The sequence below is a fragment of the Empidonax traillii genome, unplaced genomic scaffold, assembly GCF_003031625.1.
Source record: "Empidonax traillii isolate 1590-97213 ecotype Southwest subspecies unplaced genomic scaffold, ASM303162v1 scaffold199:size790550, whole genome shotgun sequence".
Taxonomy (NCBI): domain Eukaryota; kingdom Metazoa; phylum Chordata; class Aves; order Passeriformes; family Tyrannidae; genus Empidonax; species Empidonax traillii.
Window position 1 is genome coordinate 290,239 of NW_020955392.1, and position 13,790 is coordinate 304,028.

At 42.3% G+C, this 13,790-nt stretch overlaps 1 protein-coding gene and 1 long non-coding RNA gene across 3 annotated transcripts in view; one reads left to right on the forward strand and one right to left on the reverse strand.

The window, feature by feature from the left end:
- The window catches only part of LOC114059017, a 57,166-nt gene extending 49,254 nt beyond the window's left edge, over positions 1-7,912 (forward strand). Inside the window, exons 7-9 of the long non-coding RNA XR_003571570.1 lie at positions 4,431-4,752; positions 6,624-6,666; positions 7,846-7,912. This is a non-coding gene — a long non-coding RNA (uncharacterized LOC114059017). The remainder of the gene's footprint in view (positions 1-4,430; positions 4,753-6,623; positions 6,667-7,845) is intronic.
- SYNPO2 (synaptopodin 2) overlaps positions 1-13,790 on the reverse strand; it is a 71,904-nt gene that overhangs the window by 21,445 nt on the left and 36,669 nt on the right. For both annotated transcript variants that reach the window (XM_027886976.1, XM_027886977.1), the window contains exon 2: positions 1,352-1,503. In XM_027886976.1, coding sequence (XP_027742777.1) covers positions 1,352-1,503 — 152 coding nt within the window. The remainder of the gene's footprint in view (positions 1-1,351; positions 1,504-13,790) is intronic.

Below are 13,790 nucleotides of genomic sequence, written 5' to 3' on the forward strand. Positions count from 1 at the left end.
CTGGTGGTAGTGCTGAGAGGGATGGTACCCACAAACAAGGTGGGGGGGGAAGAGAAATGTTTCAGTCTATTCTCCCATACCTGGGAAGCTACTGGCAGCACAGGCTGGGATTTGGGAGACACAAAGAAATTCAAAGATTCTCATAGTGAATCCTTTTGAACATTTTATCACTTTCAGAGTGTTGAACAACTGCAGGTTCCTTATTATTTCTACCAGACATGGTTTTGTTCCATGAAACACTGAATTAGGTGGTCTAAGCGGTGTTTTGGTTCTGCTTTCCAAACTGTGTGTTTCTGTTCACCGTACATTCAAGCAGGGCCGAGGGAGAGTCCCTCTCAGCCAGGGTGTCCTGTGGCCTTCAGACAACTGAAATATCAGTTGTAGAATGGCAACAGGCAGGACTCAAAGCATGTGGAGCTATTTCTGTGGCTGCAAAGACAAGTGGTCAGCTACAAATGCCATTTTTACAAGTGCAGTTCCACTGGTCATGTTATGAATTAAAAATGTAAGAACGCAGGTACCGCATGAGGAGCACCCAAATGGTACCCTTACATCCTTACAAGGAGGGACTGTGGAAGTTTCAAGTCTTTTCATCCTCTTCTTACCCCCAGTGAAGGCAATTCAGAGTTCATCTTGTCTGAATTCATAGATGTGCTTTCAGGAGGTGGGCAGGCATTGCAGTAGACTAATGTGCAACGAGCAGATTTGCAGATTTACATGAAGCTTCTCTAAGAAACTCAAAGCATTTTCAAAGACAATTGAAATTCACCCTCACCATTTTATAAATGCAGAAGTTGAGACCCAGAGAGCTGTAAGTGACTTGCCCCATCTCGTCTGGGGAGGTGATAACAGCTCCAGAAATAGAATTCCTGACTTCCAGACCCTCTCCCCCTTCTGACTCCTAACGCATTCTGCCACCCAAGAAGACCATTTGCCATGTCATCATCAAGGCATATCTGTGTAACACACTTTCCCCATCTATACAGCCTTTGCTTTTTGTAAGCCTCACTTCCCTATCTGTGGGGAATAACAACACTTCACTGCTTCAAAGGGGGAGAGAGAATAATTGAACCCAAGGCTCTGCAGTTTGCAAATATAAGGAATACTTCTCTCTGGAGACTGCATTCTTCATTCTGTGCCCAAACACTGCTGTTGAAATCATGTGCATTAATTCCTCCAGCTCAAATACTCTGTCTTCCCGCCTTTTCCATGCAGACAAGCAGAGTCACAGACATCAGCAACAGGACTATCAGCAGCTCACAGTGTAGGCCTGTAAAATGAGTGTGCTCAAAGCCAGCATTTTCCAGGTGATTCCCTCAGCTGCACCAAAGCATTCTGAGTATTCCTGTACCTCTTGATAAGCATCTGCAGGACGTCAGTCAGGCTTTCCATGAGAACGATGACCTCAGCATAGGTCAGGTCTCCACAGGGCTTGCCGTTGATGGACACCACCTCATCCCCCTCACACAGCCCGGCCTTGGCTGCTTTGCTTTTGCTGCGGACCTACAGGGAGTCAAAAACAAGTTCCAAATTGCACAGTTAGTGTTCATTTGAAAGTAGCAGCAACCAGGTCCTCAACTTACTTTTATCTGTACCAAAGGAAAAAAAAAAAGCAGTAATATTGATCAGAAACAATTTCCTAGTAACTTGTCCCAGTTGAGGTTAATACAGTTCTGGCCAGTAATAACAAATACAATCTTTCTGCTTTACTGAACTTGTGAGCTAGATCTCAGACAGGCTGGACTTATTTTTTTAAAACTGGGAGACATAGAAACTTGGGACAATAATCAGTTGATCACTGTTGAGAAGGAATGCCAAAAACCACATTAGTTCCTCCGAAAATAAAAGACTACCAAAGCTGAAATCTACACCGGGATTTCAAAAGAGTGTAAAGAAGGCCTCTTTGGGCAGGATGTCAAGATCTACATGCTGTTAGAGCCGTAGGTATGGAGACTCCTGGTATACTGGACATTTTTTCCTTGGATGCCCAAGGGTAGATTTAATTGCCAAACTGTAAACATCTGAATCCCTGGAGATCCTAAATCCATGTTTAGTCATCTGAGTGAGTGCCCTAATTTATTGAAGTCGTGGCATGCCTGTTACAGTTTAACCTTCCCTGTTGAGTTCTCATTCAAGAATCTTACGCAGCTCCATTTTTGCCGTTTCACTCCTTTTTCCACTGGCAGCATGTTATAACTTATCCTAGTCTTTGTATAACAAAACCTAGACAACTTTAACACCACTCAAGGTATGCTGTACAGTTGACTGCTATTTTTAAAGTACATATTTGGCAAAGAGTGTGTTATATTAACCAGGATGCTTGCAGGAGTCTATTTTAGAATGACACATACACAAAAAAGGGCTGTCCTTGGGTTCTTTGATGTCAGTCTTCTACCTGTTGGCGTGAGTACTTTGGCCTTATACGACATTCAGTTGGTGATTACATGTGTTGTCCCTATTAATTCTCCCAGCATTTCCTTGAACATTTTTAAAGAAGTAGCATAGTTCTAAACTCTTCATACTACACTCACAGCAGCAGAGACAGTCCCCACTGACTCTAGGGAAGCTACTGCTGATATACACCAAATTTGGGGGTGCAACTGCCCCACAGACTCATGGAATTATCCCAAATACATCATTAAGCCATGGAGCTGGTACCTAAAACACATTTCTGGAAGCAATTCTGAAAAAATTCTTGGAGTCAGGATGACATGTGGCACGAAAAGTGAGAGTGCACGTTTTTCTGTGGCAGGGCCACCAGGTCTGTCTTTGCTGCTTCAATTTGCACGTACCCATATGTCATATTGTGGCTTTTGGAGCAGGGAAGGACCAGAAGCCTGGTGCATACAGGAGCCAGTCCCTACCTTGCAGAGTTAACATTTACAAATATGGAGTGGTATGCTGCTCTGTTTAGCTCCGCTTAGACAAGAGCATAAACTTCCTTGTGCTTTGGGAAGAAATGGCAGTTTGGACAGTGTTTAGAATGTTTTGCTTCATATATGAACTAGAATTTGGGTTGAGCTGGTGTTTTTTTTTTAATAGGAGGATATGCTATTAAAATTTTGCAAGACATCCTAGGCCTGAATGGAAATATTTAATGTAGGTGCCATGAGGAATTTTGAGTGACATGTAAACAGCCATTATAGCAACATGTGAAACAGCATAATGTGATACCTATATTGTGAGAAGAAAACTTGTTTCTGTTTCTTTATTAAGTGTTTGAGAATCTGGGGTCGGTTCTGTCATCAATTACTATTAAAGCTGTTTCAGGAGAGAAACTGATACCTATTCCATAACTTCAGTGATTTGTGTTAAAAATCAAAAGTACAAATGACAATGTTAGTAGCTCTACATGAATTTCTAGGCAGCTCAACCACTTACATGAGTTTTTAAACAGACTCCTTGGTAGCATTAAAAAAAAAAAAAAAAAAAAAAAAAAAAAAAAAAAAAAAAAAAAAGACATGGGCATTGAATTTCCTTTTAAAGTTGTTGAAAGGACCTCTCAGTCCATTTTGTATTATCCTTTTTTTTTGGGGTTTCTGTTGGGGGGAAAAAAAAAAGCAAGGAGATAGCAGTGCCCAAAAAATGGGCAGGGGCAGATTGTGTGATAAATTATAGCAGGGTGCTGCTAGGGTAGAATATCCCCTCGTCATTTGTGTTATTTTAGCCTCAGCATACTGCCAGCTTACTCAACAATACACAGACTGCCTTGCCAGGCAAGCTGTCATTGTTTCTGGCTTTGTTTGTTTGTCTTTACTGGAAACCCACACAAATGAGCAAATCATTTACACGTATAAACCAAAACTTTTCAAATTTCTGGGAAAAATTAAAAAAAAAATAAATAAAATCCCAAGAACATCTCCAGGATCTTCTTGGTAAAATATGTATTCAGTGGACAGTTTTCTCTCAGAGGAAGAACGGAAAAGCCTTTGAAGACCCCACTGGGAAACAAAAGCTGCCAACTTGGTCACAGAGGGGACAGTAAGAAACTTTTATCCGGTTCTTGGGAACTTCAAGCAAGGCATATTTGGTTGTAAAGCAGAAGAGGTTCTTCCAAAACTAGTGATTGCTCTTGCCTCAATGTGCAGCCCCGGCTTCTCAGGTTCTTGTTTCTTGCTCTGTGCTTTGAGCTGGAGCTTTCTTTAGGAAGAAAAAGGGTGGTTTTTTTCTATATGGGATCTCACTACTGCGAAAATATATTTGTAAATATTTTCTTAGATTTTCAACGCCTGCAATTCCAGTATAACACAGCAAAACTGAGCTGGTACTGTTAATGCTGAACCTGTCAAGACACAGCTGCTCCTGGGGCACACTGAAGAGTTTCACCCTGTTGTCCCCTGGTGCTGCCTGTGTTGCTTTCCTGCTCCCCTTCAGTCAGGACTCTTCGTTATTCAATTTACCTGAAGTATGTAATTTCTTTTTATTCCCAGATAACCGCAGCATCTGGAATTTCTCACTGTCAGGAGTGCCCTTTGCCGATTAAAATGTCAAGTGCTGAGCGATTCCTCAAATCCACAGCAATGTTAATCTTAGAGGAAAGTTCCTTTTGTGAGGAACTCGGCCAGGATGTTTGCTGTTATCAGAGCACTCCAGAGGATCCAGGACCTCCTGGCACCAGTCCACAAGCAGCAGGGACTGGGGGCTGTGCAGAGGCTCTTCAGGAGGGTCTGTAAAGACTTGGGCTGAAACTGTGAGCGAGCAGGGACTGGGTGCTGTGATGGCCTGGAGAGAGATCACATCCCAGAGGCACAGGTATGTGGGGGGGCAAAATGTGGGATGGTAACTACCGTGGGGTGGTGGTAGCTGTGGAATGCTGCTGAGGCTGGAGCAGCCGTGGGTGCCTGCAGCACTTGGCAATTCCGCTCAGTTTCTTAACCGGTGAAAGCAATATTAGATCTCCTCCTTCGATTTAGTCTGAAAGCAGTTTAGTTTGTACAAGCCCAAGGCTTCTTCCATCCTGTGAAATCAGGATAACGGGGAAATTCGCTTCGAAAATGTAGCCCTGATGAATCTGAAAAGCTGGAGTAGATGCACCTGTCACTTGTTGTGGCTGCAAGTGGATGCACAGACAGCAACTGGGGCTCAGCTTACCGGCTGATGATCTTGGGTGTGTGTCTGAGCCCTATAATAAGCAGAGCAGAGAGCTGAGCTATGTTGAACCTGGTAACAAGGTCAATGAGTTGAAGTTTAAAGCCAGGGAGATGGACTTGAGGACGCTCTGCAGTCCTGGTTCTCTAATTGCTCAATGAAGAATTATTAGGATATTTCATCATCTTGTTTTTACCGTTGACTTTTGGGAGGGATGATGTATATCTTAATTTTATTTTGGAGTTTATTCTGGGCCTGGGGGTATGTACCTGTATCTGGGATGTGTGTCTAAGTGCTGTGCTTCGCATGTAGCCTGACTGAGCAACCAGTTTCAGGAAATGGGCAATCTGAGCATTTATGCAATCCATTTAAAACCTTTATCTATTCAAGTGAGACTGCTGTGGCTTTAAAATATACATATATTTGCACAGCTTGACTCTCGATTCAAAGCAAACTTTCCAAACCATGGGTTGTTCTCAAAACTATTTACTGATCCTTTTCCAGTTTGCTGGCCCCTTTTAAACAACACAACAGAAAAATATTGCCACTGGATGGAGTGGAAATAAACTTCCCTGCCATTTCAGGCCACTTGCTCGTACAGACAGAGTAGCTTCTGGAAGAGCCTATTCCATTGAATATCCTGTCTAATTCCTGAAGCCTCATCTGCACTGCTGTTGGCCCTCAGGGCTTGAAGCTGGTTTCAGTGAACCTTGTTTATGTTTATTTGTGTGTCCTCAGTGTTGGTTTTGGGTGGCCTTGTGCTTTGTTGTGATGAAACATGTTGCCCAAAATAGCACAGATTACCAGGCAAAGGGGACTTGTGTAGATCACTTGTCCATCTTCATTATTGTTTACTGCTCTAGTGGGGTCATCTGCAAGCTTTACTAGCGGCGACTTTGTGTTTTCTTTTTAAACTGTTGACTAAACTCCAGTAACAAAGGGTGAAGGGTTCTCACGAGGGTATGTCCCCTGACAGTTGTTACTCCCCTGCTGAACAGTGATTTCCAATTTAATGTCACCTTCTCGGACCCAACAGCTGGCCAGCTTTTAAAGCAGTCATTTTTACTGCAGTAGCAAACTGTTTAGTTAAGAAATTTATATTAAATTTACATTGAGAAATTTATATTAAATAGCCCTTTTGAAATAAAATAATTTTTAACCTTAATCGGAGCCCTTATTCTGTGCAGTCGCTCCAGTCTCATCATTAACTGATAGAGTGCCATTGTATAAATGTGCCTTGTGTTGAGGTCTTGTAAATTTTTCCCTGCAGTAGTGGTGACCTGTTTTGTGTTTAGGAAAAAAACTTATCCGTCTAAGCCTTCCCATTTTATGGGAATTTTGTATTATTTTTGTACTCTCTAAGCATTCTCCATCTACCTGCCACTTTACATGACTTTCTGCATGTAACATTAAGATTTTAGTACCTCTCTTCAGGGGTTGTGTGCCAGGTAACTGAGTCACCCCTGATGGGTTTTTTAATATTTTAATGTGAGGAGGTTTCTGAAGGCTTTTTTTCCCCCCTTTTCTTCCCACAGGTGGTCCTTACACTTGTTTGAGGTGCAAATATGCAAATTAGTGGTAAGTACAGTTCATATTTCTCACTTGGTGTCAGTACAGCGTTCCACAAGTGTCAGTTTGGCCTGTTTGTGTTGAGAATTGTTTCTGGGTGGAGAAGAATGAAAATACTGTTATAAGGGGGAAGGGGGTCCTAAGTTTTCAAGAAATATTGATTTTTTTACTGTTGGAAAAAATACAGGTGTGAGCATAGAACAGGGTGTCTGGTTTCTTATTTACAAGTCTTTTATTGTAGTATCAGAGATATAAAATGGGAAAGAGGCAGAGATAACAGGCCTCAGTATGCAGGAAAGTGGGAGTGCCTCTTCTTTTGTTGTTAATACCAATATTAAAGCAACAAGTGTTTGATGCTCTCTTTTAATAAGTAATCTTTCCCCTAAAGAAAACAACGTGCAATTCTAACATTTGACACCCTGAATACAGTTCTGATGTTTCTAAATCTATGTTTTTTAATACAGACAGATAACTTTAACAGAAAGCATAATTAAGTTAAAGTCCAATTTAAATGAATCTTAAAAAAAAAAAAAAAAAAAACACTAAAAAAAGGGCACTTCATCTCTTCTGTCATAAACCCTACAGCAATATCCCAACAATGGATATTATAAAATCATCCAAAAATTCAGATATGAGTTCTCTGTTCTCTGGCCACATAACCATCTCTTAAAAAATCCAGTCAGTGGCACAAGCCTTTTGGTGGATGCATATGGATCCAATCTTTGCCTACCATCTCTAAACCTGCCATTATTTAAAACTGTATTTATAGTTTTAAATGTCTATGCTTTTTCAACTCTATCTGAAAACAAACTGCGAGTTTTCGGCTTTAAATCAACACATCTGGAAACAAAGATAGGGCCTGTTATCAGCCCATAGGTCCTCTTTTTGTGCAAGGAATCAAGGCCTTTGCTGGAATAACTGTAATTAAGGTGCTTTGACTTGCATCATGATTTGGAAGCTAAGTAATGACATCAACTTGTAGGCTGCGTGCTTAAAATAATGAGGCAATCTGAAGCTAAAAGGGAAAACACCCTCTCAAAAACATAATAAAGCTTGACAAGTTGTTTTAGTGGTTGATAAATGTAGGCTTCTTGAAGGTTTGCAACAGTTTATTTTGCATGAAATGTGTCTATACAGCAGATATCTTTCTACTACACGGTTAACATGCAACTCCTGTTCCAGCTCCAGAATAACAATGCTGTCTTCAGCAAGAAAGCAAAAGTCTTCACAGCAGCTTGGGGACACATGGATATTGGAGACCAGGACAAGCTTCAGACAGACAGCTGGGAAAATCAAAGGTCAGAAGGTATTTAATTTTCCTGGTCCATATGTCAGGGTAACAAAAACAAGGGAAGCTGCAACTGCTTCTCAGGCTTTGTGGCCATATATGTGGAAAACTGAAAGACCTTCGTGTTCTTAATTTTCTCTTTTTTTATATGTATATAAAGAGTAAGTAGCTGTCAGTAGACAGAAAGAGATGAGCTGACAGGAAAGAATTATCAGATCTGCAGAAAGGGAATTTGAGCCACTTGCAGATTTTACTGAGTAATGGTAGCATAGTTTAGGAATTCCTTGAGAAGTTTCCAAAACCATATGACTAGGAAATGTTCTTGCCTAGAACTCCTGTCTGGGCTTTGCATCCACATATATTCGTTGGAAATAGTGGGTTCTGGTCTAAGCTGAAGGCATTTTTGGCAGGACAGGTCTCAAGGTTAAGGAATACATTTTAAGCATGATGGGTGAAATACTACTGAGATAACAGTGTCGCTGACTGGAGGTGGCATGGGCTGACTTACCTGTGTGCCTGTATTCTGTACACATGTTCCATGGTGGCAGTGTGCATTTTCCCCCTATGAAGGGCCTCTTTGGTGCTGGTATACCAAATTCTAGTCTCTTTTCATTAGCATGCCTACACTTGAGCACGAGGCTGCTGCATGATGTGGTTCAAGCCATTTGCATCCGTGCCTCCTGGAGGTAGCTTTCCGTCAACCTGATTCCAGTTGCCATCCTGTCTATACTGAATTTCTCCCAACAGATAGGCTACTTTCCTTCAGAATCAGTCACAGTAACAGCCACAATTTAAAACCTTCAGACAAGGCAAATTCACCAGAAGTGTGAGATCCAACCCCTCCCAGCTCCTCTGAAGGGATGGGAATGCAGAGAGGAGCCTTGCCCCCAGAGCATGTCAGATGCTAAAGCTCAAGTGTTGTGACTTTAGCTGCTATAAATATAGCTGGTATAAATACAGATGGGTGTGAGCATTGCAAAATACAGTTTTCTGTGTTTTACCTTAAAGTCTCCTGTGCCCCCTTCTTCGGGGAGTTTGGATAGGGTTTAAACTAGTAAGACTAGTGAGACCATGCAAATATCTGTTAATTAACTGGGTTAAACAAAGATGCTTCTGAGCTGTCTCCCAAATGCTTTTCCCGAGAGGAAGCTTTGAATAATGAAGTATCTTTGGCTTCAAGGTAAGCACAGAATATTTCCTGTCACCTAATTCTTCCCAAGTAGCAGGATGATGATACTGGGAATTGGGCAGTTGAGCACACTCTTTTCTCCTTCTGGTCTTAAGGGAAAGCTCCAAGAGACATCAGTGTTCTAGAGGTGGCTTTCATGTCTGTCTGTAAAGCTAATTATATTTCTAAATGTGTTATGAGAAAATATAACAGAGATCAGAAGAGAAAAGAGCAAATATGTTCAAAAAGTCATTCCAGAAGGGGAAATACAAGGTTACTGCCTGAGTAGATGGGAGTGCTGCCATTATCACAAAGACCATCATTAGAAAAGTTGAACAGTGGTATAACGTTTATGACAAAATACGAGATACGGGATGCTAAGCCGTATAAAGCAAAGGTGCTTTTTAACTTTAGAATCCACTGGTCCTGTTGCAAAGGTTCTGGCTTTGCTAACCAACTCAAAACTAAAGCAGAACTTTAATCATGGTTTGCTCATGTAAAAGCTCATGGGACACTCATGCAGAGGGGACATGGTACCATCTACTTATTGGTTTGCTTGTTGCTCAACTCTGTCTCCAGTCAGTCCTTCCGTTACACTGTACATGTGAAATCACACTTCTTTATTCTACTTCAGCTTGGAGGCTGTTATCTCCTCCTCTCCACAGTGTGAGAAGTATTTTTATAAAAGTTCAGTTCTCTTCATAGTGTATTTGACAAATACAGTTTGGTACAACTTGTGTGTACTGGTGTGGGAGGGCTGGAGAACCCGTTTGACCATTTATACGTGGACGGAGTGCTTGTGCCATTTGGAACCAGGGAGCAGACCGGTCTCAGTGAAAAGAAAAGCCTGCTCAAATTCCCCAAAGCCTTGCCTAATGTACCGGTGTATCATCTTTCTAGTGGCTGCCTTTTTTCTGGCAGCAATCCAAAGTCAGCAGCTGAAGAAGGGATGAGATAATGACCTCTGAAATATCGATCTGGTATGCTGGCGGCGCAGCAGATTTCCCAATAGTGAGCTCGGGTGTACAGCACTTTGAGTCTGTTATTCGTTTTGTACAGCACAGCCACTGCATAGCCTGGGTCTGGATTATCCTTTTTTGGGGTGTCCAGCTGCATACTTGTTGATGTGTCAAAACTAAAATGTTGTGCTGATTGACTTTTTCACCAGTGAATTGGGGAACGTGTGGCAAGGAGAGGAATGATGCCATTGCCTGTCAATAGGGTGGCTGTGCCTTGTCTGCTCCGTTTCCATCCCCTTTCCTTCTTGCCCTCTTGCCCTGGCTGTATGCTTCCTGGCTTATTTACAAATCCTAACCATCTTTGATCTCTCCATGAACACTGTAGCTGCATTTCATTTTTTCTTTCCCACTGCCCCCTGTGCAGAGAGATGATTGAATTGTCAACACTTTTTTGAGATTGAGAAAGTAATGCATCTCTACTGAGTGCTTCAGTGGCATCAGAAGTCTTTACCTACAGCACAGCTTATGGCCTGGAGAATAGAATTTCTGTGATGATAAGGTTAAGGGAGACTAAATAGAGAATTAAAATGTCTGTATTATCTGCTACTGAACAGTTGAAGGCAACATGTGAAGTGCTACAATAGACAGTTCTTGTGATAAGGATATCCACTGCCTAATCTTGGCCTGAGCTCTTGCCACTGCTACAGCAGTGGAACTGCTCTATGCTTGCACTTTTAGTATGGTCCTAAGACCATGTGCCATGTGTTTCCAGTAGAAAAAATGGCACATTTCTTATACCAGAATTACAATCAAAGGACAGGTAAATGAAAGGTAAAAAGCAAGAAGTGCCATCTGAAATACATGTCTTGTGGTGGTGCTAAGAGAATGGTGGGGTATGTGCACACTGTCACGAAGATAACAACATTCCTAGCCTGGACTCATAGCTGGTGGTAGAAAGCAGCAGATGTATGTGAGAAGTAACTAAAACCTTCAGTTTCTTAAAAATGGGTGGGAAAAAATAGAAAAAAGACTTTGCTGGAGGTCTTTGTGCTTTCCTCAGGTTGGTTCAAAATATGGTTGTGTAATCTGAAACTTTGGCTTGTGACTTGCCTTTCAGATTAAGCAACATTTGGAGAGGGACATAAGGGGTGTGAGGGGTTTTTTGGAGTGGTATGACTTGGGGGGGATGACTGGCTTCTCAATTATTGACACACAGGCTACAAATCCATCCTACTAGCAGGCAAAGGAGCCACTCAGCTACTAGTGTAGCTACTTTGTCAAATCCACTCATTCCTACCTTCGTATCCTGTATCAATTACTCTGTCCTGTGTGACTCCCCTGTCTCATTTTCACTCCATTGGTCATCTGCCCACATTCTCCTGAAGCAGGGGGCACGGAGAGCAAGCAGAGAGGGAAAGTCAGGAGGGTTCTCATTACAAATCTGGATTTGAGACAACACATTTAATCCTTAAAGCAAAACTACTCCAGTGACAGTTGAAATGTTCGGCCTCCTCAGTCCATTCCCCGAAATGGTATTGTTTATGACAATCCCTTACCATTATGTCATGAGCTTGCAAATACACAGGCATGGCATATGATCACCCTCCCCTCAAGGAATAGCAAAGGCAGCAAGAAGGAGCAAATGCCGTCTTGCAGGTTTCTGTTTCAGCGAGGGCCGGAGCTATCACTGGCAGTGATGTCAAGGTTATCCTGAAATGTGTGCCCAGTGATGTATTTCTTGCTACTTGCCTCACTGCTGAGGCAGCGATTCAGTCGACACCAGCAGGATCATGAAGAGGTAACTGGAAGCTTTGCCTCAGTCCCAGTGGAGAGAGCAGTGGCACTGTGTTTGTTGTGAGAGTTCCTGTGTGTACAATGCTCGGCACAACTGGGCCAGGCTCAGATTACAGGGTAGGGGGGCTTTGGGGACTGCACTAGCGCAAATGGGATAGATTGTTTGAAGAAACCAAATAACGTGAGCATGTGGTAAATGCAGCATTTAAATAATATGCATTAAACAGTTATTGTGTTATGCACAAGGGAAGTGCCCAATGCCTAGTAATCTTCAAAGGGAAGCACAGAATTCCCAGTCATTGGAGAAGTATGAATCAAAGAGTGGCCTGAACTCAGCTGAGAGCTCAATACAGGGACTGAGCTCCAGCTCCCATTGCTAGCAGTCATCTTCAGGTGGACTGTTCAGCTAAATAAAACTTAAGACTTAGGCTAAAGAAAATGGTCCTCTGGGAGAGCTGGTAGGTGTATTTACCAGGATTTCACATCGCAAATTCCCTTAGCTTCCCTCATGCTTAGGGGGTGATGTTTTGAAACAGCCTTTTAAAACTGAGGGCAATCTCGGGCCAGTCCATCTTGGTGTTCAGAAAGGAAAGCTCTGCCAAACCGGGTGAATGTTTTGTGAGCACCAACACGTGGGTTGGTGTAGAGACCTTCCCGTGTCGCCTGGCTGCTGTCCTGGACAGCTCCTGTTTTGTGACTCATCAGGGAATTTGGATGTTCATCAGCCTCACCTCTCCCTGGTGGCTCAAGTAAAGCTCCAGGAAAGGAGCAGTGATGCTCAGAGGGTGGATGTACACCAAGGGTGTCTAAGCCTGCCGAGGGAGGTCAGTGGTCTGCTTCTCCCAGAAGAGGAGACAAGGTTGCTGTGCTTGTGCTGGAGGCCCTAATGTTGGAGGAAGTGGTGACTTGAGACTCTTGAGAGATGTTTCCAAAATCTCCAGGGAATTCAGAGTCAAAAGCATTCCCTCTGTGGGCTTTGCCATTTGCCTGAAAACAACACCTGTGCTTTAACCAAACAATTAAATCTGCTGTCTCCATTTTTTTTTTCAGAATATATCCAGACTTTACCTAATTTTAATTTTATCAAGCTTTAAAACTGTCATGGTTGAATTGATGCAAACCATCACATAAAACTCTTCCTTCTTTTTTCAGTGGATTAATCTGAAATGGCTTTCCCTGAAGATAATTATAAAATGTATAGGAATACGTGTCTCTATAGCAAAGATCACTCTGTCAACCCCTCACTCCTTACTTGTGTAGGCAACCCTTGAATCACTTTGTCAGTTTGTACATGTTTCATAAAATTGACTTGGAGATTGGTATTCATGAGCTCCTTTCAGCTCTTAAATAAAATACTGTGTAAAGTTATGTATCACAATTCCAGTGTGGGGCCAACCAGAGTAAAAATTCCGTATCTTACAAGTGGAGCATAAGACTTGCCCTTGTACTGAAGGCAGAAGGAATCTCTCTCAAGGCAGGCTAAAGTCATATCCTCATCTCCTCATTTGGATTTTACTATCACTACTTGCTTGTATTTCTTAATTTGGAAATATCAGCATTTCCAAATTCACGTTAAATATGCTGCCAGGGGAATATTGCAGTGCTGGAAGAAGAACTTTTTTGGCATAGCGAATGGATAGCAGTAGTCAGAACATGGAGGAAATGCTCTTTTACTCTGACAGTAAACGTGGAAGTTGAGCCAGATTTCTGGGTCCCATGCCAGTAGTCCAACTGTTGCTTTTGTACAGTCATGTCTGATCAAGTCTGACACAGAGCTCTGTTTAATGCTCCTGGACTCGGTGCTCTGAAGAATTAGACCTCCTATTCTTACAGTCTCCAATGCAGGCACGCTGGCAGAGTTGTCCTATTCTGTTGCTGGCTTTAGTAAGAGCAAGTTGTCAACATCTTCAAAAGCTGCACCAAG